This window comes from Rhodofomes roseus (assembly GCF_022264815.1).
Source record: "Rhodofomes roseus strain CIRM-BRFM 1785 chromosome Unknown C8Q71scaffold_18, whole genome shotgun sequence".
Lineage (NCBI taxonomy): Eukaryota > Fungi > Basidiomycota > Agaricomycetes > Polyporales > Fomitopsidaceae > Rhodofomes > Rhodofomes roseus.
In genome coordinates, this window is record NW_025952974.1 from 84465 (window position 1) to 111621 (window position 27157).

A 27157-nucleotide genomic window follows, 5' to 3' on the forward strand; every position below is an offset into this window, starting at 1 on the left:
TCGTCCGCCAGCCTCCAAGTGAGAGCAGTGTCAGCAACAGGTTAGCTAATTGCTACGGAACCTCCAGCGCGATGTTACGCATACCTAGGGCACATTTGTCGACTTTGACTTTCGTTTCACGCCGGTCGGCCCGCAAATCAAGGAAGAGCATCAGGGATTATGTCTTTGACAGTCAGCGGCCCATCGGTGACTGATGCTTCGCGGAAGGCGCGCTGGCGACATGCTGGTAGTTGCTACGCTGACAGATTGTGAGGCGTATACTCAAATTTCAAGCCGGGGGAGGGCGTACCTTACTATAAAGACCACAGTGGCGGAAACCACTGAATATAAACCCTTCACCGCGGGCTCTGTGAGCCCGATACTGAGGACCGGCGAGGGTCTATGGATGCACTGGCCCCACCGGGAGAGACTATGGGATCTATCGATCACAGAGTGTCTGAGTCTCAAAGCAACATGTCAGTGAGTCGCCACATTAGTACTCAGCCGGAAGTACACACCGCTGCAACATATACTCTCATCCGCAAGCAATAATCTGATCTTGAAATAAGAGCCTACGGACCGTCTCGTATGAATTCTGGCTCAGCATACTTCCTCAGGCTGTCCGCGGCTTATCATTTTGGGCCGTCGAGTGAGCTAGACACTTCTTCGTAGTGAAGCCACGCACCTATGCGAGGGCATTGTGTGTATGACGTCTCATCGCAGAATTGAGAATAAGTCTGACGCACGGGACAAGAGGGAACGGTCGGCGATCCAGACAGAGAGTTCACGACTTTCCGGTACGAAGCCATCTACGCTTGTCGCTGCGTGACATCTCCACAGAAGCTGTGTTGATACTGGCAGAAACAGTTATACCGGCAGAGTTACGCTCACCAGACTTGTTGTGAACGAGCCGTGTTCAGGCGGTAGCCAACTCAGGGAACGGCGGACTGTGGGGATGGTGTGACTCGGTATGAACGTCAACACTCACTGAGCCTCGAGGCAGAAACAAGTTCAAGTCTTTATGCTACACTCGAATGAGATGCCCAGGATAAGCTTCATGAGTCGTCACGCAGTAGAAAGAGTAGACCAGACCTAAGTGCTACGAGTAGCCGTGACCGCGTCCGGTGAGACGGTGGCTGAGCGTCTCGCGTGCGAAGCGCTCTGCATACGTGTTCGTCAGCCACACACCGAGTCGCTGGACCGTGTTGTCGTATAGTCCAACTACTTAAAACACTGTGTGTACCAGAAAGCACCCTACTAAACCGCTGAATCGATACCGCTCTGACAGCGCTTGTTTGCCTTCCACCTCATTGCTAAAGTTTCCGCCAGGTTGATTCGTCATTAATCACATAGAATCCACAGCAGTGCATGCCCACTCGCAACCGGCGAAGGTCAGCAGTCCGCGTACTGGCACCATGACCGGTCGGGATTCGGCTGTTTGTCTGGACACCATTGGCTTGGATGGTGAGCTCGGCTATGCAGCTGTCGACTTTCTAACTACCTTCGGCCAAGCGGATGCGCAGTCACACAGCAACCCCCAATGCCCGTGGCCTACGAGGCTCGCCACATGTATTCCATTTGCCGCGAGGGGGTTGCACCTCTAGGTAGGGGTTAGTCGGTTCCGAGTATCTGATCGCTGATCATTGGAATAGGCAAGAATGTGGCACGCTGGCAGTACGATGGTCGGAACGAACCGTAGGCGCAATGTCCGCATCTTCCAACTTCTTTTCAGCCTAGGTGCCGCGGGCTACAGGGAGCAGAATGCGAGCAGCCCGTGTGGCACCGGAAACATTCTTCGGAGCGACAGACCGCAGTTCTATGGTGAGCATCTGTTACCAAGTTGTTGATTAGGAAATAATGAAGGTTTGCGTGTCACCAGCGCCTGGCGTCCATCGAGATTGAGAGAGCCTAACCCACAGGCAGAACAAGTGACATGATGAGTACGCAGGCCACTCTCTCAATGGGCCCCACGCGAGGATTACTGATCGCTCAATCGGAGGCGAGACTCGCTCGACACTTGACTATACACTCATATGGTGGCCACAGATTTAACAGTGAAGACCGCCGGTCTGTCGAGCTGTCCCGGGACATATGACAAAACACTCCTTCGAACGTCACAGGAACAGGTGAATGTCAATCTACTCTGGACTTGCACGTAGCCACTGTTCGTCTTCAGATTTCGTTGCAGAGCTCTACACGCCGTCTCAGGTCGAACCGAGACTCCACACCAGAGGAGACATCACCCTGCAAGTTTTGTACTTGGCCACTGGTCCGTCGTCGGCGAATGGCCGGCGCTCAAGACAAGATTGCCAATGGTCCGCGGTAGAAGGATCGTTGCATTTGAGTTCCTCGGGTAATCAAATCACATTGAATTTGAATGTGTACACAAATTGACCAAGGTTTTGAAGCACCAGAGCGTCATTGGACGTTCGGTGTACTAGATGCCTACGGGTGGACTACAGTATACCGATAGTGTCTCAGGGGCAAGAATCGCACGGGACTTAGTGTTCAGTCGCGTATCTTTGGTCGGCACTCAGAACAAACGGCATGGCACAAGTTTCCGAACCCCATTTCGCCTGCCAGGCTAGTAGCATCAGAGCGCAAAGGCTGTCGATCGGGGAAACATCCAAACGGGAGTCGATCCGATGTCGAAGGCCAGAGCAATAATCCCTTCTTTGCTGGCCACCCCTTCCGGCGAGATCCGGTGTAGAACCCGCGTCAAGGGAAGGTTGGTTGACGGGCGCGCCTCTTACGCTGGTCGACGCCGGGCCCCAGTGGTTCTATGACACTGGCCATTCCGCAGGTATGCATCGTTGACGCTGGAAATACAGATTGGGGGTCTTCAATCCCATAGGTGGCTTTTGAAGTGCAGAGAGACAAATCCGGACGCAGGTATGTGGAGCATCTACGCCGTAGTACAACCGCATTGACTTGAGCGTCTTAGAGCGTGCAATGCTGTGATGGCGCTCGTCGTGGAATAAACGCCAGTGGAGTAGCTCTGTGGACGCATTGACGACGCACGGAAATCTGCAGTTCCTTAAGTTAGAACAGTGAGAACACATCATTCAAACTACGACAAGATCAGGAATACAGGACTGCCCTAGTGGAACCTGCACACTTAACCATCTGCCCAACGCTGTCGCCATTCGCAAGGTACGTGACTGACTGCCGATGTTTTGGTAGGATCCAAGGACATGATCAGCCGCGTGCATACAGTGACTAGCTGCCAACTCAGAAAGGATCTGACCTCAAAAGTCGATAAGCGAAGACACCGGGAAACCATCCGCACTTGAATCCTTCTGCGTGCACTGCCTGCATTCCGACCATCGCACACGACCCGGAGCACGTCTTGGACTCATGGGCGTGATCCGTTGTAGCCGAAGGCCGTTCCCGGACTGTTGAGACTCGGAGAACACACACAGACTCGGACCATGGACCCTCCTGGCATGTAATTACATACACATCGAAAGAACAGTCTTTTCCTCTGCACACGCGGCATTGTGCGACGGCAGCGAGGAAACCGTCATGCCACTCTGCGCCCTCGAACTCGCCACTATGTTAATGTTGTATCTGCCCCAGGCGACGATGCTCTGACAGGAGCTTGGCCAGAGTGTCTGGGTGGTCGTGAGCACCGTCGATGGCTTCCACAGGCTCGAGACCGATGTGTGCGTCGTGTCGGTTGTGCACACGAACACAGGAAACAATGAGTATCTGAGGTAACGAGCTCCTTCGGTCGTCCACCGTGCTTCTCGCGGCGAAATGGTGAGAAGGCGACTCAATTCCGTCGCAGCATTATTATTACACAAGACGAAAGTATGGATTATCTCGGAACATATCTTAGGGTGTCGCATTCCATATCCACTCTGCAATATCTGTGCCCCACTCTTCCATCTGACCGGAACATAAACTGAAAATCGGACTAACGTGATCATGCCCAGCCAACACACTCGTATGAACTTGACCGCCCTTACTGGCGTAGAGCTGCCCAAATGTTCTAGTAGTACTCGAGATATGACACGGCTCTTTAGCCGCAATCATGTTGCGTAGGGGAGGCAGAGCTGAAACCCACTCCTTGTCCGCGCGACGCAGCATTCCCAACTCCATTTGCTACGAGTGTGTCAAATACAATGGGTACAGACACAACCTACTTTTACATTACGTCGCTTCGGTGCAGCATGACCGGAAAACCTTTACGCCAAAGAGGTGAGCTACTCGCATCCACCAGGGAATGATACTGGTGACTCACCTGTGACACAGCATCACTCAATCAACAGGATATTACGCTCGTCCCAATACGAGAGTAGATGCCGCAGACTTCGTACAATCGACTCCACCTCTTCCTCGGTGTCGTGGTTCAACGCCCGTAACACGATCTTAGCTTTCTTCAGCCGAACAAATCTGGCGTCTTTTGTTACATGATCCAGGGGTTGCACGTCTTCGACGACTTCTTCGCGAGAGCTGACCCTTGCTGTGGCCATCTCTCGATGACTACTTCTTGTATAAGCCTCTACGAGAGTCAGAGACTCCAGATCCGCCGATGAAACCGACAAGAGGATTGACTCGAGCTCAGTCGCCAGATTTCTGGAGGGATATCGCGTAGACAAGGTTGATAGCGGAAAACTGAGAGTATGCAATGCTGGGACGTAGCACAGATGCCGATGCATGCCTGTAGAACGTAATCACTTTCAGTTGATCGCCTGCTATCGGAGCAACTTCTGTACGACATACCGTTGATATATGGATATTCAACGGCCAAGGAACTCAATTTGTAACCCACGAATCGCAGGATATGCTCGAGTGCGTCTAGATCGAAGCCCGTGCTTTGCAGGTGCTCGGAGAGACTCAGCTCGCGCAGCGAAGGCGCCCTGCTGGGTATGCGAAGCCACTGGGCTAGAGACGTCAAAAGCTGTACGTCGTTCTCCCCGAGCTCGAGATAATTGAGGTGAGGCAGGAGGGATTTGGAAGTGACGCCGTGGCTGGCATGAACGGGGGTGTGATGCTTGAGACTGCATCGTTTCATAACCAAATGTTCGAGACGAGGGAAAGCGCATATAATGCGTCGGAGGTCGGTGAAGTTCTGCACATGAACTTTATCGAGGCTGACGTGGGTAACGGTTGCGAATTGCGACAGAAGGAGGGTGAAGCTCGGGTGGATCGGAGTCCAGGTACACTGTGAGAAAGCGAGGGTCCTCAAGCTACGCATCGTCAACGCGTACAGGTACACCACAAGGTGCGACCGCGAGTCGCCGCTTCGATCCTCGATGGAGAAGTGCTGTGTCCCTGCCAGGTGTTGACGGACGCGCTCTTCCTGCAGCGCCGCATGAGCTAGATTGTCGAAGTGACGCGGACTGCGAATGATGATCCTGGTGAAGAGGATCTCGGTGCTCCTGTAGTTCCAACTGCGGCAGACCAGTGCACAGTTGTACAGATGCGCCGAACAGCCCGCGAGTTGGTCAATGATGTGATCGACGACTTCCTGGGGAATGCGAGTTGAGATATCGCGTGACAAGGGGCGTAGGACCTCCCTTCGTCTTCCCCCTTGAAAGCCGAATACGTCTCCCCAGTAGTAGTCATTTAGTTGCGAGGGAACATCAGGCATTTGAGGCGTGACTTGTCGGGCAGGTGCGTCTTGGTTTAAGACACATACGGTTTCTCCAGATCGCTCGGGAGGAGGCGGACTGGTGATACAGCCATCATTGAGCGCGATGAGATCGAGATACAGAACGTATCAACCTCCCGGCGCTTACAACTGGACTCATCCGAATCGTCTTGTGACTTTTAGGTTCAAACAGGCTTTCACAGAGCATGCTGACTCGCTCGGCAATCCCGACGTCGTTCAGCGATGCTGCGATATGTACGGTACACAAGTTCTTCATGATTGGCTCTCTATGAGCCACCACGGCGGCCGCCTACTTTTGTATCGGATATGGTGTAGTGGCTAACATTATCGCCTCTCATTAAATGACCGCGATAGCCCGGGGTTCAATTCCCCGTATCCGAAGCCTTTTTTGCATCGTCTCGTATTCAGGATCGCTATATGCAATCGCACTCCTCTGCTTGTCTCTGACTGCGGATTTTGTGGAGCCCAGTGGTTTGTGAATACCGAGGGGCCATTCGTCGGGTCACTCTCTACGCCGTTAAGCCGATGTTCAACGGCGTCGCTCTCGGAATGTATTACAACTGTGAATATCCTGCGAGACGTAATTATATCATACAACAATGGGGCTTAACGTAAAACAGCGTCCTCCATGGCGATAGACAACATGTCCTCCAATACGCGAAGACGGCGCCCCATCTTCCTCGGGCGCGGGCAGTCCTTGACGAGCTGGACGATTCCGTCCAAAGTCGGGAGTGGTTCGCCGTGATCGAAGGAATCGATGGGCTTCACTGGTCCGAGGAGGTCGAGGTCGAGGGTTGTGAGGTGCGCCCAGCGAGCGCCGATGAGAGTGAGGTCGTCCTTGGTTATCGCGACGAGCGGCGGGGCCGCTAGAGCGAACGTCGTCATCTGATGTCAGATGAAGAATGGCGGGAGGAACTCATGGAGTGGGACCCACGGCAGGTCCGAGTCGGTTGTGCTCTTCTGCAGTTGGACTCCCGAGCTGTCTACGATCACCGCGTGCATGGATAGGAGGTGTGCACCTTGATCGCAGGCATGGCGCTAATGCGGTGGTGCTAAGGTCTTTCAGGAAGCGAACGGACTAGTCAGTCGCGCCGTCGATGTCGAGGCTGATCAACTGACAGACACCTAACGAGCGCAATACGCGGAAGATCAAGGTGCCCTTGACGAACGGAACGTGCTTCTGCTGGCAGGATGCCTTCAAGGAAAGCGGATCGCTCCCCGAGGACGTAGTGAGCGTGAGTCTGTTGAGGCGCCCGAGGTAGGACGGCTTGAGTTGCTAGCAAGTCGCTAGTGCACTGTCTGCTGGATGTCGAGCACCTGTATGCTCTTCAGCCTGTCGAGGCCCAGCAGCATCTGCGGGAACGGAATGCATGTCGCAGAAAAGTCCTCCACACGGCGGCGAGCGAGCGAGCGAGGCTGCAGATGACGCTGAGCAGTGCGTCGTCTTCGTGCGTCGTCTCCTGCTTCGGCTTGCTCCGCGAAGACGAGAGGCTCAGAGTGACACGCGCTACGCTAGCGCCTACGAAGAACAAGATCGCCTCGCCCATCCCCGGGGAGGGCTCGCAGTAGAGCTCTTCGAGCGAAGGGAGCAGCGGGCGCTCTAGGCCGGTGTTGGGGTCGCGCTCACGGACAATGACAGCATGGAAGTACACGGAGGGGTGAATGGCACCCTCTTCGAGCATGCATAGAGACTTCAAATTGATGCGTCTCGCGTGCCGCGCGAAACGTGCGCGCTGTATCGGACGTCGTGCAACGAGGAAGGTCTGTAAAAGGCACTGATCGGTCATGGAGAGTCGGAGTGATAGAAACGGGGCATCTACCAAGACATTGCCATCGAAGCCAGCTTCGGCGAGGTTCAGGGTCTCCGCGGGCGCGCGTCTCAGACCCCGCAGAATCAAACGGAGTGGTGGCTCCGGCGAGTCCAGTTGTCTCCAGAGGGCATCCAGCGCGACGTTGGAGAAAACACGACAAATCCGTGCGAGGGAGGCCAGCATGACACGGTCCGGATGCACCTGCTTTGGTACCCGCCGAGGGTTCCCTGCTCTTCTAGGTGAGTGGGTTCAATGCAAGGGTCAACATGACGGCATATCTCTGCGAGGATGCCGTCTCGTGCGATTGCGAGGGGTGACACGGCGGTCGTCAATTCCCGGCCACTTCATACCTAGTCAATCGGTCCATTGTATGGTGAATTGCTCAAGTACTGAGTCAATGCGTGACGCACCTGTGATTTCTACGAATGCGAGCCTAGTGACATCAGGGCGAAGATTGCAATGTTCAATCCCATGTTCGCTCTTATAGTGCAAGGACAGTGCCTAGAACTCGCATATATGCGTCGAGCAAAACAGACTATCGCGCAGAGCCGCATGTCATCTCTGCAAACGTGACTGTGTGCGACCCATGAGGCCTTGAGGCTTAGGGCACTCAACCGAACGACCTCCATGGTAATATTCTTGCATTACACGGTAGTCTTCAGTGTTGACTTTGAATACGAGAACTGGAGGCACTTACCGTCGGCTTTTTAAGAGCGAAAGGAGATGGTGATCCTGCAGGCGCCGCCCTGTATGCAACCTTCGAAATGGTGAGAAGCAACTGAATATAGAGTGATCCCTTCAAAATCACAGCGCGTACCAAACAAGGTGTTTTGCACTCCCGCCGGTACATGCATACCAAACACAGAGTCATTGAACAGGTCCTCTTTAGGCTACGTCTTGATTGAGGGCGTTTTTCGACTCGGAACATGATGAAACCGGGCGAGCGCTGCTGGATGCGGGTTCTAGTGCGTGTCGAGCCACTCCAAGAACCCGTAGTGACTGATGCGCCGCACTAAATGAACGCAGAGGGAAGTCATCTACTGCACCGGTGATACGTAGAATTCTCTTCGAGCGCATGTATGAGGTGTGTGGGATGTCGATGAAGATGCGGTACACTCACGGGTGGGTCTCCTTCCGCATATGGGCCTCATCGCTCGTTCGCCTCGACTGGACACCTCGATTGAAACACACGTCCCTTGTCCCTCGCGCAGTCTCAACTCCTGTAGAGCCTTTCACTGCAATGAATCAAGGTCAGTTGACCGCTGGCACGAGTTCCATGCAGCGTAAGAGAACGACAGGACCACTGCCCTAGGGAGCCTTTCCCGTCGACTGGAAGCGAAGAGGAGGACGGGTCTTGCGCTCTCCGGACGTAGGCAGGCATCGTCGAGCATTCATTCGGCAGAGAGAGCATCACGAGGGTAAGTTAGGAAAAAGAGGACTCGTGTTCATCAGTGCGCGCAGTCAAGTGATCCTCGTCGTGACACGTTGGGCGCGGTCGTCCACGCTCGCGGGCTTCGCGTCCATCTGCTTCAAGCTCCCTTCGCGAAGCGGGCTCAAACATGTGCTTCCGTTGCCCTATAAGAAGCCCTCGCGACGGGGCGTGCTCGTGTTCGCACCCTCTCGACGGCCGCGACGACCTGCTCGGACTCGGCGACCTCTGCGCGCGGCTGTGTAACGTGTTCAACCTCGGTTGTGAGTGAATCATCACGCTTGATCGCTGCCAGGCTCAATGACGGCTTCCTGTCCCCGTCCAGCCTCGTGAAACAGTCCAGCCTCGCTCGGAGCACGCGTCGAGCTCGGAAGTTTTCCGCCGCCCTCTTCAACCTGACCATCGACCACGACCATCCAACCACTCCCTCCCGCCGCTCACGAACTTCAACACTCCCTACTTGCTCTCCACTAGCTATGCTCGCACTCCACTCGCCACGCTGGCTGCTCCTCTCGCTCTTCCTCGTCCTCTGGACCTGGACCAAGGGCGGCCGGCCCGATTCCCGCGGGAGTCTCTTCGGACTCGGCGTCGAGGCGCAGATCAACGGCCTCAGCAGCTGCGCGACGTCGTGCGCGAGCAGCGCGTCGTCCCAGGCGGGATGTGAGCCACTGTGAGTTTCTCTCTGGGCGAGCGCGAAGTCGCGGCTGACGCGTAGAACAGCGACATGGCCTGCTCCTGCGCGTCCTCGTCGTTCTTGTCCTCGGCACAGTCGTGCATGGCCTCGGATTGCGGCTCGTCGGACGCCCAGCAGGGCATGCAGATCCTGCAGAACGTATGCGGCGGTACATGTGAGTCTCAGTCCATGTTGCTTGCTGTTCCTTTTCGTGCGTGGACGCGCATAGATGCGGCGAATGACGGGACGACGGACCGTAGAAGGGGAAGACGCGCCAATCCGTTAGTGATATCCGCTGCCCCTGTTCATTCAATGTTGCGTGCTAGGTGGCAGCGCGATCAAGCGTGTGCGGCCTTTTCGGAGGCATCCCAAATATCCCGCCGCACGTCTCGCTTTCGATTGCGCGACGGCACTCGCGGCCTGCAAGTTCGCAATTACTGGAATCGGTTTATCGGTAGTCTGCGTCTGCGTATGCACGAGACTCGCTCTACCGATATTCTCTTCTACTGCCGTAGGAATGGGTCGGGCATCGCGTTTGTACATTAGCGGGGCGCTGAGCCTGTCGCACTTGTGCGACCTTCTGAGAGAACTGCGTAGTGGCTGACCGTTCAATTATTTGCAGTTGCTAATCAGATCATGATTCGAGCAGCGTCGACGACCACATCGGCGTCTTCCTCAGCATCTTCGTCGGTCTCATCCGGATCCACGGTCAGCAGCTCCTCCACGACGTCGGACTCAAGCTCTGGTACGCACGTCACATCTAGCCGACAAATTAGTGTCACTGATTGTTTGACATGTAGCGTCTACAAGTGTCTCCACCACGGACAGCAGCTCAGCCGCGTCTAGCAGCGCCTCCGAGAGCTCGACCGACTCCTCGAGCACCGACGCCGCATCCTCCACCGACTCGTCCTCGTCCTCGTCTGCGACCGACGCGTCCTCGACGGACTCGGCTTCCGCCTCGTCCACCGAGGCGTCATCCTCGTCAGTATCCTCTGCCTCGGAGACGACCATTGTGTCCCCGTCGACTGACACGTCTGGCGTCAGCGTGTCCGTGGTGTCCACCACGGACATCGTGCATTCGACCTCCGTGCGGCCGACGTCGACGAAGCTCGTGTCCGCCCCGCCGACCGTGACGCCGACGAACTCGACCGGCGCGGGGACGCGCGTCGAGACTGCGGGGGCACTCATGACGGCGGTGGCGGCACTGCTTACGCTGGTGTGCGCTTGGTGAACGCCTGGGTGCCAGGACCGCCGCTCGGATTCGCGGAGGACGCGCGGTGTCTGGGTGAGCGCGGCGGATTGACAGCGGGAATCGCAGGCGTGTGGGCCCGCTGACGGGAATGGCGAGTGGATGGATTGCGGGAAGTATTTATTGCGCGGTGCTGTCCCGGGGACGTCAGCGTGTGGGTGTAGGATGAACGTGTACCTAGGTGTATGATACCTGTCGAACGGACCTTGGTGGCTGGTAGGACCTTGCTCACTGCTCTACGACACTGCCTGCACACTCTGCGCGTGCCTACTGTATGAACGCGCCTGCTGACCGCCTACTTTGGTACATTCTACGTGTGCGCGCCGCACTGTGGGCCGCGTATCGGCCGTAGAAGGCAAACTCGACCTTCGCAGAGGCGTGGTCCGAGAGGCGAGGCGCAATGTAACCCGATTAATCTAGATACCTTGATTAATGGACCGCCGCCGGCCGCGGCAGGGGCCCCGATTCGGCCTAGCCGCTCATTTCTGCCGTCCCGAAATGGAAATTTAATACCTCCGCCGACGCGAGGGCGGGTTGCACGTTGTGACCGTTCTGTGACTGTGGCTGCAAGATGTGACGGTGACGTCGGCTTCTTCCACTCTCGTTCGTGAAGAAACACGCCTTTGAGGTCAACGAGGGCGTCGAGCCGCATACAGCGCAGACACACTAGCTTCTGAATGTCGATGTGTCTGATATACTCGGTGAACCGTCGAACCCGACGGAGGAGGAGAGGGTGACAGATGGTCACGGAGGCTGACGTGTGACGGGGCGTGATGGCGACTAAGAACAAGGGCGGCTGAGCAAGCAACCGACGCTCCTCCCACTGGTCCCGCCCTGGCTGCCTCTCCCTCATCTCCTCCTCCTCCTCCCCGTCCTCGCGCCCTCCCTCCCCGCCGTCCCCGCCGACGCGCACACCTTCTCCACCATCCTACGAACTGTCCTGCTGCCCACCATACGCTGCCACTCTCGGTCACCGCCACACACCCGACCACCCGCGCCGGAAAGGTCGCCCCGTCACACTCATCCCGCCGCCACATTGAGACCTCCATCCACCCACTTCCGCCATGGGCAACTGCGTCTCGGCCCAAGACCGGGAGGCGCTTCAGCGCTCCCAGGAGATCGACAAACAGATTGAGGAGGACTCTCGGAAGTTTAAGAAGGAGTGCAAGATCCTCTTGCTCGGTGCGTGATCTCTTCGCGGTCCATGGGGCGCATGCGCGAGTGCAGACGCGCAATTCCAAGCACGTTCGAGGAGAGATGAGCGAGGTGGTGAGGATCTCGCTTGGGGCTGGTCGAGGGTATGATCACGGATGCGGATGATGGTACCCTAGTCGTCGCAGGCTTGCAGTGACGCCCTGGAATGGAGTCGCAGCTACGCGCTTGACGTTCGGCATGGACACCACCGGCCGGACGCCGTCGTCCAGATGAGAGAGAACCTTTCCACTGCGGGTCCCTTCCGACAAGGAGGGGCTGTGACTACCGATGTGTATGCAATGCCAGGTTTGGTTTACTGCTAGCCGAACGCGCTGTCCAAGTTCGGGATTGTGGTCTTCTACATCCACTCATTCTGCACTACGTCGCTGCGTGTCACTTTGCCATTATCTTACGCTGTGCTGAACGCTCGCACAGGCTCGGGCGAGTCGGGCAAGTCGACAATAGTGAAACAGATGAAGATTATCCACCAGAACGGCTACACCAAGGCCGAGCTCATGACATACCGCACGACCATCTATCGCAATCTACTCGAGTCAGCTCATAACATCATCCTCGCCATGCGCAAGATTGGCGTCGATTGTGTCCATCCAGACAACCGCGCCCGGACAGAGCGTATACTCGACTACGCAGTAGTCGCGGACTCGGCGTTCAACTTTGACGAGGAGATGGCGCGCGCGATATATGAGCTTTGGCAGGACCCCATTATTCCCGCCATCATGGATCACAGTAGCGAGTTCTACCTCATGGACAGCGCGAGCTAGTGAGTGCCCTCCCCGTCCGTCGCCGTGATGCGCTCTGAATTCCGACCGCGCGACAGCTTCTTCACGGAGGCGCTACGGATAGGGACGCGCGACTATGTCCCGACAGAAACAGACGTGCTGCGTGCGCGACAGAAGAGCACAGGCATCACAGAGACGCGCTTCACGCTCGGCCCGCTATCGTGAGTGCATTGAGCCCACTGCGCGTGCGGGGTGACTGATGCGTGACAACGGAATACACATGTTTGACGTGGGCGGTCAGCGGTCGGAACGGAAGAAGTGGATACATTGCTTCGAGAGCGTGACGAGCATCATCTTTTGCACCGCTCTCAGCGAGTACGATCAGGTGCTGCTCGAGGAGCGGAATCAGGTATGTCTTCGTTATGTGTCACTGCCTGGCGGACGCTGACAGGTAGGCAGAACCGGATGGCGGAGTCGCTGGTGTTGTTTGATTCGGTGATCAACTCACGGTGGTTCCTCCGGACATCCATCATCCTGTTCTTGAACAAGATCGATGTCTTCAAGAGCAAGCTCCCGAAGGTCCCACTGGAGAAGTACTTCCCCGAATACACTGGTGGGCCAGATATCAACAAGGCGGCGAAGTACATCCTGTGGCGATTCATGCAGGCGAACCGTGCCCGGTTAAGCGTGTATCCACAGTGCGTAGTCTTTTCCGGAGGGTTTTTCCTATTGCTGATGAGAGGCTCCAGTTTGACGCAGGCGACGGATACGAGTAATATCAGACTTGTGTTTGCAGCAGTGAAGGAGACAATCCTGCAGAATGCCCTCAAGGATTCGGGAATCCTATGACGGAATGAAAGTACTGTACAGTTATTTTTGGTTATATTTCTCGGTGCGTACGTGTTCTCCGTTTGACATTGAGTTCGTTCCCATCCGTGTTATTGACCTGCCTCGGTCCTCAGGGTCCTATCTGCAGTCACCATCTCCATCGTCATCTATCTCATGTATGCATGCACGCCATCCGGACATCTCACGCATCTCGTAATTCATCATCTCCACCTGTGTCTGTCTCTACCTCTACGTCGCCTGCCGCCCTGCCGCATCTGTGCCTCTCTGTGCCACCACCACCCTTACGACTAAGATGGCCTCTCTGCATTGTCCTCGCCTGGCCTCGCCCACCCTCATTCCCCTCTGCTCGTCCTCATGGTCTCGCTCCGCACTCGACGTCGTGGCCGGTCCACACCTAGCCTTACTTATTCCCACCGTACTCCTGTCCCTCCTGGACAGCATACCTCATCCCCGTCTCCGCTTCTGTTTTCCATGGTAAATCAAACAATCGCTATCATACTCGCCGCCCCGCCCGACCTGTCGTATCATCCCGTCCACGCCCACGCCTTTCCGACTACACATCTTATGACATCCCGACTAGTTTCCGGCCCTTGGTTCCTCGCTGCGCACTCTGCTGCCGAGTCCGCCCTCCCTCCATCCCTCGGACGCCTTGACGTCGGCGGAGATGCACGCGACAGCGAGACCCGCTGTAATTGATGGAGACCGCCCGCCCGACGCCACAAGCGCTTCCTCCTATGCGCTCTGCGCCCCTCCCCCCGGACCCATCAGCTTGCTTACCAGCCCGATAGTGTCGCGGGCACCCCTCGGTCTTGGTCGTGCTTGGATGCAAAACAGTTATACTACGTGCAGATCGTGGGCGATGTGCGTTACGCGTGCGGGCTTTCCGTTATTGCCGGATCAAGCCAGGCGGGACGACGGTGCGTGCGCGTCGGATCGGGTGGTGGGAAGCTCCGTCGAGGACGGCCGTGGCGCGGCTCGCGGCTGTTCCTGTGCAAGTGTGCATTCCGCCGGCAAGTGCGTGAGTGTGATCGTCCGGTGGTGGCGATCTCGATGGTGGTCCGGGTCGAGATGCGCAATCCGCTTCCTCGTCAGCGGCGCAGTCATCCCAGCGCCGCGACTTGACAAAGACATTTCCTTGCCGGTTCCCGTCTGTCCGACTACCTGGATTGCTCCGTCATCGTCACGACAAGTATCACTCCCATACCGTCCGTCTCCGTATGTGGCCAGACAGCCAGATCTGAGCGGCCTGCCACTGTTCGAGGGCCACCTTCCGTCATCCTGTCATCCTTCATGTCGTTCCATGTGCATAGTCTACCTGCATCATCACTTTATCATCATTGCGAAGTGCGACGTCCCTGGTTACCTTGCACCGTTACCCGTTGACCTGACTTCACTTGGCTTCATAACGATCACTGTGTTCACTATAAGTCACGTTCCTGTGCTCTCCGCGTTGGTCCCGGCGTCGCGCAGTCGCCTCCGCGACTGAGCGACATTGGCGACTGCGTTGGGACCGGGGCCTCCGTGTCAACGCGGCTGTGGCTATCCCCCGTTATACTGTTGTTTTTCTCTCCATCGTGTGTTTGGCGGTCGGGTTGTTGGGACTCTTCACTCTTATGTAGGACGGTGATCCTGTATCTTCCCAAACTTACCTCCGAGCGAGTGCGCATGGGAGGGTGTAATACTACCATAGACATATATGCATGATTCTTCGTCTGTTGTTGAACCGCTACAATGATCAGTTACGTGAAGCGTGTACCCCAACTGCTGTACTACGACGGTATCAATCATTACAGTGATGACGACAGTGACATTGAGGCCTGAGGTCTACTACACAATGACGCTGCTTCAAGCCGCTCGGGCTCGGGAAAGCACGACGGCGCTGAGCAGACGAGACTACGTGCCGCCGAGCGGTACATACGTGATTGATTTCAGGCCATATCATGATGCAAAATCGATATAAAGGACCCAACGGACACCCTGGGCCTGATTGCGGCCACCATCATATCGGTCAAAACAGGACGTCCACAAAGCGGCAAGTCATTGACAACATGAGACTTGCATGCTACATGCAGTGCGGCACTGAGCCTTGAGAGGTTGGTACATTCCGTATCTCGATCTCCCTCATGTGATCATGCGCATCGCCACCGAGTCTGACTCTGAGGTCGATGTCCCGGCATTGCCTCGAGATGTGCGATCTCAGCGTATACATGCATGCGTGCGTGCGACGTGGACGCGCGGTGTGTGTTTCATGGGTCCGCGCGTTAATCGTGAGTCCTCTGGCAACGCCCATGTCATACTGCGTACTGAAAGGTACTATGAAGTGGAAGATAATTCGTTTACTCGTCGCTATCCATCGAGAATCGACATCTATATTGTACACTCTTCGTCACACGTATCCGCGTCTTACAATACCATGGACATCCCGAGAACGATACCAAGCATCGTGATGATGCACGCTACCACGGCACTTCGCAGAGTAGCGTCCACCCAAAGGCTGCTCCCCGCATTGGCAGTCGTGCTTGAGCTTGTCGACGTAGTTGAGGCAGCACCGCTTCCCGTCGTTGGGGATGCGCCGTCAAACAGGACTGATAGAGACGACCCGAGTGACGAGTAATCGGACGACAGCGAGGCGCCATACGCCGAGTATTTCGATGAGAGGTACGACCCGTAGGACGAGTAAGCGGAGGAGATGGATGACGCCGCCGACGAGTCAGAGATGTACACGGACGAGGCTGCGGCCGTGAAAGTCGAGGCTTCCGAGGAAAGACTCGATATAGCTGACACTGTGATCCAGATGTAATGTAAGCCTCTTTAGAAGAACATAGAGTGTGTCTGACCCACCGTAAGCACACTGGTCCTGTTGTATCGTCTGCGCCAACGCGGCCTGTGCTGGAGTGCATTTACTCTGCAGGCATGAGGTGGCTGCGTTCTGGTACGTTTCAGACGCACAGACACAAGGCAGATTCGTACTGAAACGCCAGAGGATCAATATTCGATTCTGAGCGATGACTGGGTCACGAATACACTCACTATATCAGGCAGCCCGCGGTTGAAGCCGCCTCGGTCACGCAACCGAAGATGCACGAGTCCGTCGGATAGCTCGTAGCTGCCGGCACACTGCTCTGGGCAACAGCGCGGAGAGCGGCCGAGGCAATCGCCAGCAGGATAATCATCGAGCCATGCATACTTTCCGTCGGCGGTGCCAATGAGGCCCCAGCACGGTGTTAAATGGCATTCTCAAGCGTCTGCGGGGCTAGAGGGCCGCGTTCACTAGACATGCCCGCAGTATAGACGCCTTTATGTGCGGCGAGTCGTACGACAACCCTCGTGAGAAGCCAGCCTCGTTGTAGCCTAGAGCTGTATGTAGTGAGGCTTCAGTTACGATGCCAGACGAATACGAGTGATCTGCGTGCATCTTCACCATTTGACGAAGCGCTCTTCGCACGACTCTATTCAAATCATGTCGACAGCCTCACTACCGAGATTAATAAGGGAGGAAGATGACATCGACGTACTGATAATATGACATTGTGTCCAAAGTTTGAGCGGTGATGGGCTCGAAGGCTCCTCGAGGGACCTCGACGACTCTCGGAGGACGGATGAGTCAACGCGCTGTGCGCCGGACCGGCCGACTTGATGTAGACATAGACTCTCAGTTAGTAGAGTTATGAGGATATGAGAGAACTACCTACTGGTGATATGGTTTGAGTGTCACACTCAGGGTGATGGTACAAGGCGGCCATACTTGACCTTGTCAGCAGTATTGACACAGAGTAGGGGTGACGTTGCGCACGTGACTGTGACGGCTCGCGTTCTAAGCGGGGAGGTCCGGGGAACCTCGCCGGGACACGCCGGTCGCACCAGCTCGCACTACGAACATCCTCTTTAGCATTGAGGATTATGTCCCTGCAGCAAATGTCACGAAATTGGTCAGTCGAAAGGAACTAGTGACTCGGAGCACTGGCATGTCGCACTCGGATGATAGGCTACTGTATGTGCTCATCCCCGCGCCGCTACTCTCATCATTTACGAACATCGTCGTTACAATCTGCGACCGAAACGCGGTGCTCTGGCTACCTCATTCTAGAAAAGCGCTGCGGCGTGTGGTATGATTTCCTACTAAACGTTGCCCTTAGCTTAGTACCGAGCAGTAATGACAGGCTTCAAGTTGAAGAATCACGACTATCACGACCCCTCTATGTACATCATACCAGTCGACATAGCGTCGCATCCAACAACTATGACTGTAACAAGCAGCCGAATATATGCCCCGGAGAGATACAGAACCCAATGAAAGCACTTGACAGTACTTTGTTTCACAAAAACACGCCTAGAATAGAACCACTTGCCATAAGACCGCTATTAGAAGACCAAGACCACCCCGAACGCCACACCGAGCATTGCAACGACGCAGGAAACCAAGCCAGTCTTCACCACCGAGGCATCCAACCGAGCACTTGTCCCAGCGCTGGCACTCGTCGCGGTCGCGGAGGCGTCCAGCACGGACAGGGACGAAGAGAGGACGTCGTAGTCTCGCGAATACGAAGCACTGATACTCGAGTATTCCGCCGATAGGAATGCGGTGAATGACGAATATTTGGATTCGAGGGACGAGGCTTGCGCTGCATCCGTAATGGACAAAGTCGCGGTGGCCTTGGTGAACGTCGAGACATCAGAGGAAAGGCTTAGCGCGGCCGACACTGCGATTGCAATGTCGAGTGAGTCTCATGATCAGTGCGTAGCACGTATTGAGAGTACTGACCAGCCGCGCATGAGTCTTGGTACCAGGCTTGGGCCAAGTTGGTCTCTCCAGAAGTGCATTTGCTTTGCAGGCACGACGTCACTGTTTTCTGGTATGACGAGGCCTGGCATATACAGACCAAGTCTGCACTAGATTGTGTAACGGCTCAGTCACACACGCGCGTAGCGATGAGGCAGTGCGATGGGCTCACTAGGTATCGCAACCCACAGATGAGGCAGACTGGCTTAAGCACTGCACAATGCAAGTGTCTGCCGGAAGGCCCGAGGCGCTCTGAGCGACCGCATGGTAGGCAGCAGAGGCGACGATGAGAAGGGAAATCACAGAAACGCGCATGACTGACTTCGACAGTGCGAGGGGGGCAAGGGCGAAGAGCGAGAAGCACAAAACTCGGTATTATACTGCCTTCGCAAGCGCCCACTGAGCTATACAACCGTATTCATCTTTCCCGCCTGCGGTTCAGCCGCCTTCCGATGGTGACAGTCCGTGGGAGGGGAACAAGTCGTACAGGCACGCATTGCTGCACGAGGCTACCACCACTTGTCCTGACAATAGATCTAAGCTGATGATCTGCCATGTCCAGAAGGCCGCCCACTGGCAGCGGAGTCCGAGTGCAGAGTGAATGACTCGACATCCGTCGTTTTGTCCCGAGTTGCCACGGACCGCGCTGTCCTGTGTGACCTTCTGATACAGTGCACACAGGGGTTGTGCAGTAAGCCGTGGCACTGTACTGTTGAACAGATATAGAATAGTTGTCGAGGTGACTTCACAGTGGACGACGTACGTACACGGTACATGTTCATCGACACGTGATCGCGTTGTTCTACGAAGGGGTCAACCTCGGGGCCGTCGAGTCAGGTCGAACGTGCCACGGTCAATCTGTTTCTCCCACTCGCGGTAAACATGACCGAAACCTACTTTCCGTTGAGGATCATATGCTGGCGAAGTGAATAGCACGAAAGCCCGTTCGAAACGAATGTCAGGCTGCCAAGGCCGCCCATGTGGGAGGCTCGCGTCTCCGTTATCATCTGAGCAAGCCTCGACCTGCGAAACGCGTTTTTAGAATCATGATGAAGTCGCAAGGTGGTTATGAAACTGTACATCGATTGGCCGGACTTGAGCTTGAATATGCGCACGTTGGTGCGGTCTATCACGTACTCTTCACCGAATGACCGAGTGGTGCAGTAGCAATCGTCAGTACACCCACTTAACCACAGTGAGTATGTACCCTTCTTCGCCAGGCAATGCCTCACGGAAGTACCGCACTGTACAATGAGAGTCAGTTTCCCCAGGTTTCCCCCTGTGCGTTCAAGGGAATTGCTCGTTGATGCGACCTCGCCGGGGGTATGTACTGGAGGACGTACGTGGGATAATCATGAGGCTATGGCGAGACGACAGTCGATATGATACGCAGTGACTGGGACTGTCAACGCCAGCCTCTTGCGTGGGTAGCTCGCAAATGTGCGCCGTGCTGTGCTTGTATTGGCTGGTCAGTGGTACATCCGTTGCGAGTCTGAAGATTCAGGATTCAGAACACAGTAAGTTTGCAACTTTGCGAGTCGCAACGATTCTGAACGAAGAACGAGCGTACATAGATAGTCACGTGGGACACGCGTCTGTGGCAACGGCCGCGCCGCAGCAGCGCTTACCGGGTAGTTACTGTCTCATTCAACGCTTCCTTCCTGCTCCTTTTCGTCCAACCATCCCGTTAGACACCCTACCAAACAAGCCTCTAGTACACCGCGATAATATTTTTCTACAGGCGCCACGGTCGGTGGGTGCAACGTGTATATATGCGCTTTCATTGGCTCACTGAGTTGGCATGCAGTATAGGCACCACGCCCGAGAAGCGCAACCATGGAGATAGAAAATGCGTACTTCCGCGCTATGCCCAACCGCCGTACCACAATTAACGACCTCCCACCGGATGTCCTCCTCCTCATCCTCTACGAGGTATTTCAAGAACGGCTGCGATACTATCGGACCGGTCAACATGGCGATGACCTCGTACCCGTGTCTCCGCATGATAAGCATGTCTCGGATCGTTCGAGGTGCTCTGCCGAATACCTCGCCTCCGTATGCCCTCTGTGGCGTTTCTCGATGTCAAGCCGTTCTATCTTCTGGGCTCAGCTCGTCGTATGGACTGGTAGAGACGCTACCCCGCTCTCTCTGATCCGCGAATACCTTGAGTGGTCGCGAGAGAGGCCCCTTCACATCTACGTCCTCCGGAGGTTCGACCCGTCGACCGTGGACCATGCGGAGAAGGCTCACGTGAAAGCCATCGTCGAGCTGCTCTTGCCGCATGTAAAGCGGTGGAAGGTTTTGAGCATTAAACTCCTTCACTCCAGTTCGCTCCCGTGCCCCCGTTTCGACCTAGTTGGTCTCGCAGAGAACCTCATTCAACTCAACCTGGACTTCATCGTCGACGACGTAGTCTCCCGCTCTGCGGAAGCCCCGTCTCCTGTGGGCGAGTTCGAGACGCCCCTGCTTGAAGAGCTCTCTATAGGCGGCGTGCATTTCCGCGAAGCGTACATGGAGGCGTTCCCGCGGTCGTCGATACCACTCCAACTTCGTCGCCTCGCCCTCACGGGTTATATGTCACCACAAGTTCGTTTTCCTCTCGTCGACCTGCTGACGGCTCTTCTAACCTGCAAGGACCTTTGTGCTCTGTACCTCGAAAACATCCAACTCGACGTCTCCGTCGCTAACACACCCTTCCCACATTCGTCGGCTTGGAAATGGCATGTCGAGATCATCGATTTCATTGACATATCCGGCGATGTCATTGAAGAGTTCCACCGCCTTCTCCGGTATCCTATGTCTCAGCTGGCTTCATACACGCGCTGCTCGATGCCCACGCGAGAGCCCTCTGAGCCGACCGATCGCGGTAGCTTCGCCGCTGGCTTAGCGGAGATCGCGAGCCCGGGAGCGCTCCTGTATTATGTCACTCTCGTTGGTCACGATGTCCTCGAGATGACGATCAAGGATTCTGCGGGCCTTCAGCCGGAAGTGCTTCGTGCGCTCGCGAAGCCAACGTCTCCGGAAGGCGACGACCCATACTGGCTGTGCCCCAACCTCGTCGAGCTCCATATCACCGGGTGCCGGCAGTTCCGCAGCGCCGATTTGCGGGCTGCCCTCGAAGCGCGTCTCATAGCACATGAAGCGACAGATTTTGCGATTCCGGACGATCCGGACTTCGTGTTGAGGTCGGTGGAGGCGCTCTATGTGCATGATTGTGGCGAGCTGGCACCGGATGACAAGGAATGGTTCGACAAGAACGTAGAGCATGTTCGCTGGGATGACTGGGAGGGAGGGTCGTGGAGGCCAATGGTCTCCTGAGAGCCTGCAGTGCGTTTGTTTAACAATCGTGCAGTATTGCTTTCGCGGAGCATGCCTACGTACATCCCCCAATTCAATTTGTTCCGTAAACTGCAGGCTGCAGGCCGACGATTGCCAGCGACTGGTGACCTTTTCCCTTTTCATAGTACCCGATCTAATATAATCTGATGGGGTCCCGTTAGACTTGGGTTCGAGTTCCAAATCCCGGTCTACCGGTCTGGGAATCCATAGTAAGGTATGCGTTGCTACTGCTACTAGATATCACTCGTTTGAAGCTGAGTACCTTCTGTGTCCTCAGCTGAGGCATGCATAACCTCTTGGGCCGAAAAGCTCTCGTACAAGTCACGGGAACAACTCATGTACTACGGGAGGACGGATGCGAATCGCACGATAGGTCATCGATCTCTCACGTTCGTTCCAACTTGAAGTGTCCTTGCCCACGCCCTCAGCTAGTCGTTGAGTCTTGCCCAGAACAATCGCCAACGTAAGGTTCGTGGTCCTAGTGGTGCTGTTTCAAGCTTGCTCACTTTGGATAGAGTCAGCACGCGCTGGGTGCCCTGACGAGGCACGACTAGTGCCCTGCGAGTTGTCGTGGTGAGCGGTCCTGCTGAGCGTCATGGACATCGGTGGGCGAGCTGACGCCCTTACCGTGACCGTTCAGATCATTGCGCGTGGAGCTGTAGAAATGGACAGGGATGACCCATCGAATCGCATTACATCGCCGATCGGACAGAGGGGTGGCCCCGGCCAGCCTCCTAGGCTCCGTACGCACATAAACAGTCTCCCCAACGACGTACTTGTGGACATCCTTCGCTCCGCGTTCGTCGATCGCGAAACAGCCCGTTACTTCCCTGACTGTCAGGCCTTTAACTTTCCACGGAAATGGGAAGATTTCTGTCAACGCCCGGGATTGGGGTCTCCATATGACGATCGAAATCCTAAGCACGCCTCTGCAGAATATCTCGCCTCCGTCTGCACTCAATGGCGAGAAGCCATGTCAGGCCTGTCCATCTTCTGGTCGCTCCTCATAGTTTGGCTTGGCCACGAGCCGACACCGCTCTGGAGGATTCGCCAGTATCTGGCTTGGTCGCGTGATCAACAGCTCGACATCTACGTCCTGCGGAGGTTCAGCCCCGCGATCGAAGACAGAGCGGAGAAGACTCACGTCAAAGCCATCGTCGATCTCCTGTTGCCTCATATCGCACGGTGGAGAATGCTATATTTTGCACTTCTTCACGCGGATTCACTCCCGATCCCTCGTGTCGATCTCGTGGGACGCGCGGTTAACCTCCTCCAATTGTACCTCGGTTCTCTTGTTGACGATGCAGTCGCCAACAGCGAGGGAGTCCTGGCTCGAAGCGGCGGCTTTGAAGCCCCCATGGTAGACATGCTCTCTATGGGCGGCGTCCACTATTACGGATGCTACATGAATCCCACTCCTCAGACGCAGATGTTTCCTAACGTAAAGTCGCTCCACCTTACCGACTATGCTTTACACCACACGCCTTTCCCCCTTGTCGACCTCCTCAGAGTTCTCGCGCACAGCAGCGTTACCGCGCTCTATCTCAACAACATGCAGTTCGACTGCTCTTATTCTGGCCCGCCAATACTGCTCTCCATTGACGATTCCTGGGAGCCCAATGTCACTTTCACGAGCATGACTGGTGAAGTCATCGCAGAATATAACCGCCTGCTCGACTACCCCCACCCCGAAACGACGACATACAGGCGTTGTACGATCCCCGATTGCGACCCTTTCGCGCTCCCTCCATTGGGGACGTCTTACATGGTTCATCTCGAGCAGATCGCGGATCCACGGGCGGTCACGTACTACCTCACAAACGTCGCATGTACCGAGCTCTCTTGCCACGAAGCGTCGTTTCACGACTGCGACGGCCTCCAGCCGGAGGTGCTCAATATCGCACTGGGGACGCCGGTGCTCAAAGATGGCGAAGAGACATGGTTGTGCCCGAGGGTCGATCATATTGCCATGTATGAATGCAGGTACATTCGCAGCAGGGACATACGGGCGGTGCTTGAGGCGCGCTATAAAGCACATGAAGCGACGGGCTTTGTGGATGAGAATGATCTAGAATTTGAAGTGCTGTCCGTGAAGCATCTCGTGGTGGACGATTGCATAGCGCTGGCTCCGGAAGACAAACAGTGGTTTGACACGCACATGGAGTCGGTTTGGTGGGGTAGCCTGGAATCCCTGGACTGGAGGTACATGGGTAGCTCGGCTAAAAGATCGCGTCGGTCAACGTATAGAGTTCTAGTATCCCCGCATTCTAGTCGATTCTGCACTGAATAAATATTGCATTGACAACATTGTGGTTACAACATCGCGATAAAGATGGACATTACTCTACAACGCGTACAACAAACAACTACAGTAACACGGTCGTATCACAAGTCATCATGAGCGTCGTAAGCACATCAAATCGTAAGACTCCATGCCAGTGTGTGTCGACCAACGACGACTATGCCTGCCCCGTAGGCAGCTTGGTCTCCGCGACTAGGTGCTCGTGCTTCTGCCCGATCTCCTGCGCGAATTTGGAGCGCGCACGGATCGCGGGCCCGTGGAAGTAGAAGACAAAGATGGGTATCGTGACGAGGACGGAGATGCAACCAAGAAGCGTCGACGCCCACTCGAGCGAGTACGGCCCCAGGTTCGTGTACACTGCGAGGCAAGCGCGTCCATGTCAGGGCTAGACTCCAGGTGGGCAACGACGGGTGACTTACGAGGAACCGAGTACATCGCGGCGATACCAGCGAGGAAATCTCGTGCGAAACCGTTCCCACCGGTAGCAGATGCGGAGTATGGACCGTACGCCTGGATCATGTAGTCGATGGTAGCCATATAGATGGCATACTTAACCCGCAGCCCAGTACGTTAGATGATGCCGTACAATTAAACAAGAATGAACGCACGTTAGCAATGGCGATCATTGCAGCGAAGATCATTGGCGCTATCCAGTGCACGTGGTGGGCCGGGCCCAAGCTCGTCCAAGCGAAGCCGAAGAGACCAATTGGCTCGAGAGGAGCAGCTGCGCAAGCAAAGACTCAGCATACGATCGACTGCCGGGAGCATAGCTACTTACTGTACAGCAGCCAATAGAGGCGGGCTTCGGGCTGGAGCGAGTGCGGGTCCTTGCGGAGCTGGTTGCGTTGTTTCCAGATGAATGGAATGAACGAGATATAGGCGATGCAATAGCCAATAGCAATCCTGTGGAAGAACGTGTAGGCGGTAAGTACAGGGCCAGGTTGCAATCGAGGTGAAGATGACTCACGTCACGAAAGCAACGCCTTGCATCTCGACGCTGAAGTTCCACTGCTCGAACACAGGCGAGAAGGACTGGAGGAAGGTGAAGATGAGGGCATCGCTGAAGCCACTCAGGAGCGACAGGAAGAGGACGATGGGCTCAAAGAGGAGCATGGAGAACTGCGAATCACGTGGTCAGCAATGCTCGTGCATGCAAGTCGTCGCAACCACTCACCGGACGCAGCCAAATGGTAAGAATCTTCCTCGGCGCGAACCGATTCTTCTCAATCTCCGAGGGGCCCCAGACGTTGTCCTCGCCTGACTCCCTCAACCGCTTGGCCTCGCGGTCAAGCAACACCCTCGCGCATGTCTCCGGCACAAAGAAGAAGTGCACCGCCTGGACGGTGACGCCAACGATAAGCTGGATCCAGAAGTTCCAGTGCCAGTCAAGGTGCGTCTCGATGATACCTCCGAAGATGGGACCGAGCACGGAGCCGCCGACTGACGAGAAGACGATGAACGCTACCGCGAACTGTTGCTCTTCGGGTGACCACATGTCGGCGATCATGCCGAGAGTGACAGACCCACCCGCGGAGGAAAGACCGCCAAGCAGCCTGCAGACGACCATGGTGCCAAAGTTAGGCGCGAGCGCACAGGGTATCTGCCAGACTGAACACCGTGTTAGCGGGGCGCCACGGAAGTAAAACGAGGGTACTTACTGTTGACAAGGAATAGACTGAGCTGGAGAATGGGCCACCGACCGAGCTCTTCGGACCACGGTGCCCACAACTCGTTACCGAAGGCATAGGCGATCAAGAAGTCCATCTGGCCGACTCGGACAGCCTACGCATCGTCTGAGTCAGCCGCGGTCGACTATTGGGTGGTCAACTATAGAACATACCTGCTCACTGATACTGAAGTGTGTGGCGAGTTGGCCGACGGCATTGGCGTAGAGGGACGAGTTCAGGTTCATGGAGCATTGGATAGCAAAGATAACCGAGAGGATCGTCCACTTCTTCCACGTCGGAAAGCTGAAGCCAAGTTTCGAGTACGCCTCTTCTTCTGTCAAGACGACTCTGCCGTCCGGCAGAACGTTCCTGTTCTCCAAACCCTCGCCAGCAATGTCTTGCTTCTCCTTCGCGTTCTGGACCGCTGCCTGAAGCTGGGCAGCTTCGTGGCCCACGGTTCGACTCCGCGGTCTTCCACCTGCGCCGTCGGTATTTCTAGCAGGCAATGGCTCCGGTACAGCAGTGTTCTCGCTACTGCTGTGGGACGAGTTCGTCCGGGGGGTGGCTGGAAGCTTGAACATGGTCGACACTGCAATGCGGGGAACGAAGGGGGTTGGTTGCGGGGTTCAGCAGGGAAGCTGGTGGGGTATAAGAAGCAGGGCCCCGGATTATGTGAGGGTGTTAATGTGGATGCGAATGGGGACTTTTTATCCAATTTGCAGTGTCCGATGACATACTGCGGTCGGTTCATCGGCAGAATCGGGGGCTCTTTGGGGGCTCCATGCTGGACGCTTCGGAAGCGTCTGACGGACAAGGTCGGCGCGTTACCACGCACCGCCCGCTACGACACCTATCTGGGCGAGTGAAGGTCCTCCCGCAAGAAGTCGAACCATGGTCATCGCACCTCTTGTACCGGTATTGCTCCCTATCTGGCCTCCCGGATGACCTGGGGACGAGCATTCATCTCATACAACACCAGCCAGAAGTGAGTCATCTACTCCACCAGCGACTGTGATTGCTGTTGGAGGACACAGTCGGACGTAAGGCCACTCCAGCAGCGTTTACACGCGGCGCCCGGCACGCTCCAAGATCACTGGAAAATGCACCCTGAAGTCCTCAAAAGGCATCCCCTCGACCGTCTTCCGCGTACTTCTGCAATCGATATGAGTGCGTGCAATGTGCTGCATGATTTCTAGCCCCACTGCGAAATTGCGGACTCGGATGAGACGTTCCGGATTTTGGGCGTGCCGACGATGCGGAACGCGCTGGCGTAGCTAAGCGCCGGGCTGCTCGCCGTAATGGTAGCACGGTCACATGACCGCGCTCCCAGGGCCGGCGCGGAACTACACTTCCCTACTTCCGTGTCCTCCTTCCGTGTCCTCCTTCGACTTGAATGTCGACTGGGGGTGTGAGACATTTGCAGACGGACATCTTGAACGACAGGAGAGGCTGTGAATTAAAATTTCATGGCCGCTTAGCAATGATTCGGGGCAAAAAACATAATTTCAATCTGATTTCAATCAAG

The 27157-nt window shown here is 55.8% G+C and overlaps 11 protein-coding genes and 1 non-coding gene across 12 annotated transcripts; 6 read left to right on the top strand and 6 right to left on the bottom strand.

Moving 5' to 3' along the window:
• Positions 1-3767: 3767 nt before the first annotated feature.
• Positions 3768-5692, bottom strand: C8Q71DRAFT_909452 (uncharacterized protein). The gene is made up of 3 exons (XM_047929045.1): positions 4708-5692; positions 4226-4645; positions 3768-4167 (listed from the first exon to the last, which is right to left on the bottom strand). The coding sequence occupies exons 1-2, from the start codon at positions 5576-5578 to the stop codon at positions 4239-4241; spliced, it is 1278 nt and encodes a 425-aa protein (XP_047776142.1). The 5' UTR covers positions 5579-5692; the 3' UTR covers positions 3768-4167; positions 4226-4238.
• Positions 5693-5899: 207 nt separating this feature from the next.
• Positions 5900-5980, top strand: C8Q71DRAFT_t112. Its single transcript has one exon. It is a non-coding gene; the product is annotated as a tRNA-Glu (tRNA).
• Positions 5981-6205: 225 nt separating this feature from the next.
• C8Q71DRAFT_860198 (uncharacterized protein) lies at positions 6206-7593 on the bottom strand (the record flags this gene model as incomplete). Its single annotated transcript, XM_047927765.1, has 4 exons — positions 6206-6484; positions 6534-6658; positions 6719-6875; positions 6994-7593. The coding sequence occupies 4 exons, from the start codon at positions 7591-7593 to the stop codon at positions 6206-6208; spliced, it is 1161 nt and encodes a 386-aa protein (XP_047776143.1).
• Positions 7420-8553, bottom strand: C8Q71DRAFT_773237 (uncharacterized protein). Its single transcript, XM_047924451.1, has 3 exons — positions 8108-8553; positions 7821-8048; positions 7420-7760 (listed from the first exon to the last, which is right to left on the bottom strand). The coding sequence occupies exons 1-2, from the start codon at positions 8336-8338 to the stop codon at positions 7830-7832; spliced, it is 450 nt and encodes a 149-aa protein (XP_047776144.1). The 5' UTR covers positions 8339-8553; the 3' UTR covers positions 7420-7760; positions 7821-7829.
• A 359-nt stretch (positions 8554-8912) lies between these two features.
• Positions 8913-10886, top strand: C8Q71DRAFT_181258 (uncharacterized protein). The gene is made up of 5 exons (XM_047916810.1): positions 8913-9102; positions 9165-9509; positions 9560-9687; positions 10162-10257; positions 10313-10886. The coding sequence occupies exons 2-5, from the start codon at positions 9316-9318 to the stop codon at positions 10741-10743; spliced, it is 849 nt and encodes a 282-aa protein (XP_047776145.1). The 5' UTR covers positions 8913-9102; positions 9165-9315; the 3' UTR covers positions 10744-10886.
• A 939-nt stretch (positions 10887-11825) lies between these two features.
• Positions 11826-13544, top strand: C8Q71DRAFT_798186 (G-protein alpha subunit; the record flags this gene model as incomplete). Its single annotated transcript, XM_047925802.1, has 6 exons — positions 11826-11943; positions 12391-12736; positions 12794-12916; positions 13035-13104; positions 13155-13393; positions 13445-13544. The coding sequence occupies 6 exons, from the start codon at positions 11826-11828 to the stop codon at positions 13542-13544; spliced, it is 996 nt and encodes a 331-aa protein (XP_047776146.1).
• A 405-nt stretch (positions 13545-13949) lies between these two features.
• C8Q71DRAFT_181469 (uncharacterized protein) lies at positions 13950-15093 on the top strand. Its single transcript, XM_047916812.1, has one exon. It carries the CDS (start codon positions 14209-14211, stop codon positions 15028-15030), a length of 822 nt encoding a protein of 273 aa, XP_047776147.1. The 5' UTR covers positions 13950-14208; the 3' UTR covers positions 15031-15093.
• An 854-nt stretch (positions 15094-15947) lies between these two features.
• Positions 15948-16729, bottom strand: C8Q71DRAFT_860202 (uncharacterized protein; the record flags this gene model as incomplete). The annotated part of the gene is made up of 3 exons (XM_047927766.1): positions 15948-16327; positions 16386-16513; positions 16575-16729. The coding sequence occupies 3 exons, from the start codon at positions 16727-16729 to the stop codon at positions 15948-15950; spliced, it is 663 nt and encodes a 220-aa protein (XP_047776148.1).
• A 678-nt stretch (positions 16730-17407) lies between these two features.
• Positions 17408-18737, bottom strand: C8Q71DRAFT_773249 (uncharacterized protein). The gene is made up of 5 exons (XM_047924452.1): positions 18497-18737; positions 18308-18434; positions 17705-18245; positions 17632-17650; positions 17408-17535 (listed from the first exon to the last, which is right to left on the bottom strand). Exons 1-3 carry the CDS (start codon positions 18637-18639, stop codon positions 17907-17909), a joined length of 609 nt encoding a protein of 202 aa, XP_047776149.1. The 5' UTR covers positions 18640-18737; the 3' UTR covers positions 17408-17535; positions 17632-17650; positions 17705-17906.
• Positions 18738-19972: 1235 nt separating this feature from the next.
• On the top strand, positions 19973-21988 carry C8Q71DRAFT_181591 (uncharacterized protein). The gene is made up of 4 exons (XM_047916813.1): positions 19973-20077; positions 20137-21766; positions 21825-21877; positions 21941-21988. The coding sequence occupies exon 2, from the start codon at positions 20161-20163 to the stop codon at positions 21640-21642; it is 1482 nt and encodes a 493-aa protein (XP_047776150.1). The 5' UTR covers positions 19973-20077; positions 20137-20160; the 3' UTR covers positions 21643-21766; positions 21825-21877; positions 21941-21988.
• A 271-nt stretch (positions 21989-22259) lies between these two features.
• On the top strand, positions 22260-24037 carry C8Q71DRAFT_181606 (uncharacterized protein). The gene has a single exon (XM_047916815.1). It carries the CDS (start codon positions 22328-22330, stop codon positions 23951-23953), a length of 1626 nt encoding a protein of 541 aa, XP_047776151.1. The 5' UTR covers positions 22260-22327; the 3' UTR covers positions 23954-24037.
• C8Q71DRAFT_181605 (major facilitator superfamily domain-containing protein) lies at positions 24038-26313 on the bottom strand. Its single transcript, XM_047916814.1, has 8 exons — positions 25806-26313; positions 25624-25747; positions 25140-25573; positions 24933-25084; positions 24744-24868; positions 24574-24689; positions 24385-24514; positions 24038-24322 (listed from the first exon to the last, which is right to left on the bottom strand). Exons 1-8 carry the CDS (start codon positions 26211-26213, stop codon positions 24123-24125), a joined length of 1689 nt encoding a protein of 562 aa, XP_047776152.1. The 5' UTR covers positions 26214-26313; the 3' UTR covers positions 24038-24122.
• Between the last annotated feature and the right edge of the window lie 844 nt (positions 26314-27157).

Bases quoted from the DNA above. Each gene is read 5' to 3' on its own strand.
- C8Q71DRAFT_909452 (XM_047929045.1), bottom strand. From the start codon at position 5,578: ATGCCTGATGTTCCCTCGCAACTAAATGACTACTACTGGGGAGACGTA. The intron at 4,646-4,707 runs GTATGTCGTACA...TACGTTCTACAG, and splicing joins TGAATATCCATATATCAACG to GCATGCATCGGCATCTGTGC.
- C8Q71DRAFT_773237 (XM_047924451.1), bottom strand. From the start codon at position 8,338: ATGTTCCGAGTCGAAAAACGCCCTCAATCAAGACGTAGCCTAAAGAGG. The intron at 8,049-8,107 runs GTAAGTGCCTCC...GTGTAATGCAAG, and splicing joins TCGCTCTTAAAAAGCCGACG to AATATTACCATGGAGGTCGT.
- C8Q71DRAFT_181258 (XM_047916810.1), top strand. From the start codon at position 9,316: ATGCTCGCACTCCACTCGCCACGCTGGCTGCTCCTCTCGCTCTTCCTC. The intron at 9,510-9,559 runs GTGAGTTTCTCT...CGCGTAGAACAG, and splicing joins CAGGCGGGATGTGAGCCACT to CGACATGGCCTGCTCCTGCG. The intron at 9,688-10,161 runs GTGAGTCTCAGT...TGATTCGAGCAG, and splicing joins GAACGTATGCGGCGGTACAT to CGTCGACGACCACATCGGCG.
- C8Q71DRAFT_181469 (XM_047916812.1), top strand. From the start codon at position 14,209: ATGCACGCGACAGCGAGACCCGCTGTAATTGATGGAGACCGCCCGCCC.
- C8Q71DRAFT_773249 (XM_047924452.1), bottom strand. From the start codon at position 18,639: ATGCGCGTTTCTGTGATTTCCCTTCTCATCGTCGCCTCTGCTGCCTAC. The intron at 18,435-18,496 runs GTGAGCCCATCG...TACACAATCTAG, and splicing joins TCTGTGGGTTGCGATACCTA to TGCAGACTTGGTCTGTATAT. The intron at 18,246-18,307 runs GGTCAGTACTCT...ATTGCAATCGCA, and splicing joins ACCAAGACTCATGCGCGGCT to GTGTCGGCCGCGCTAAGCCT.
- C8Q71DRAFT_181591 (XM_047916813.1), top strand. From the start codon at position 20,161: ATGGAGATAGAAAATGCGTACTTCCGCGCTATGCCCAACCGCCGTACC.
- C8Q71DRAFT_181606 (XM_047916815.1), top strand. From the start codon at position 22,328: ATGGACAGGGATGACCCATCGAATCGCATTACATCGCCGATCGGACAG.
- C8Q71DRAFT_181605 (XM_047916814.1), bottom strand. From the start codon at position 26,213: ATGTTCAAGCTTCCAGCCACCCCCCGGACGAACTCGTCCCACAGCAGT. The intron at 24,690-24,743 runs GTAAGTAGCTAT...TTGCTTGCGCAG, and splicing joins CCTCTATTGGCTGCTGTACA to CTGCTCCTCTCGAGCCAATT. The intron at 24,515-24,573 runs GTGCGTTCATTC...CTGCGGGTTAAG, and splicing joins CAATGATCGCCATTGCTAAC to TATGCCATCTATATGGCTAC.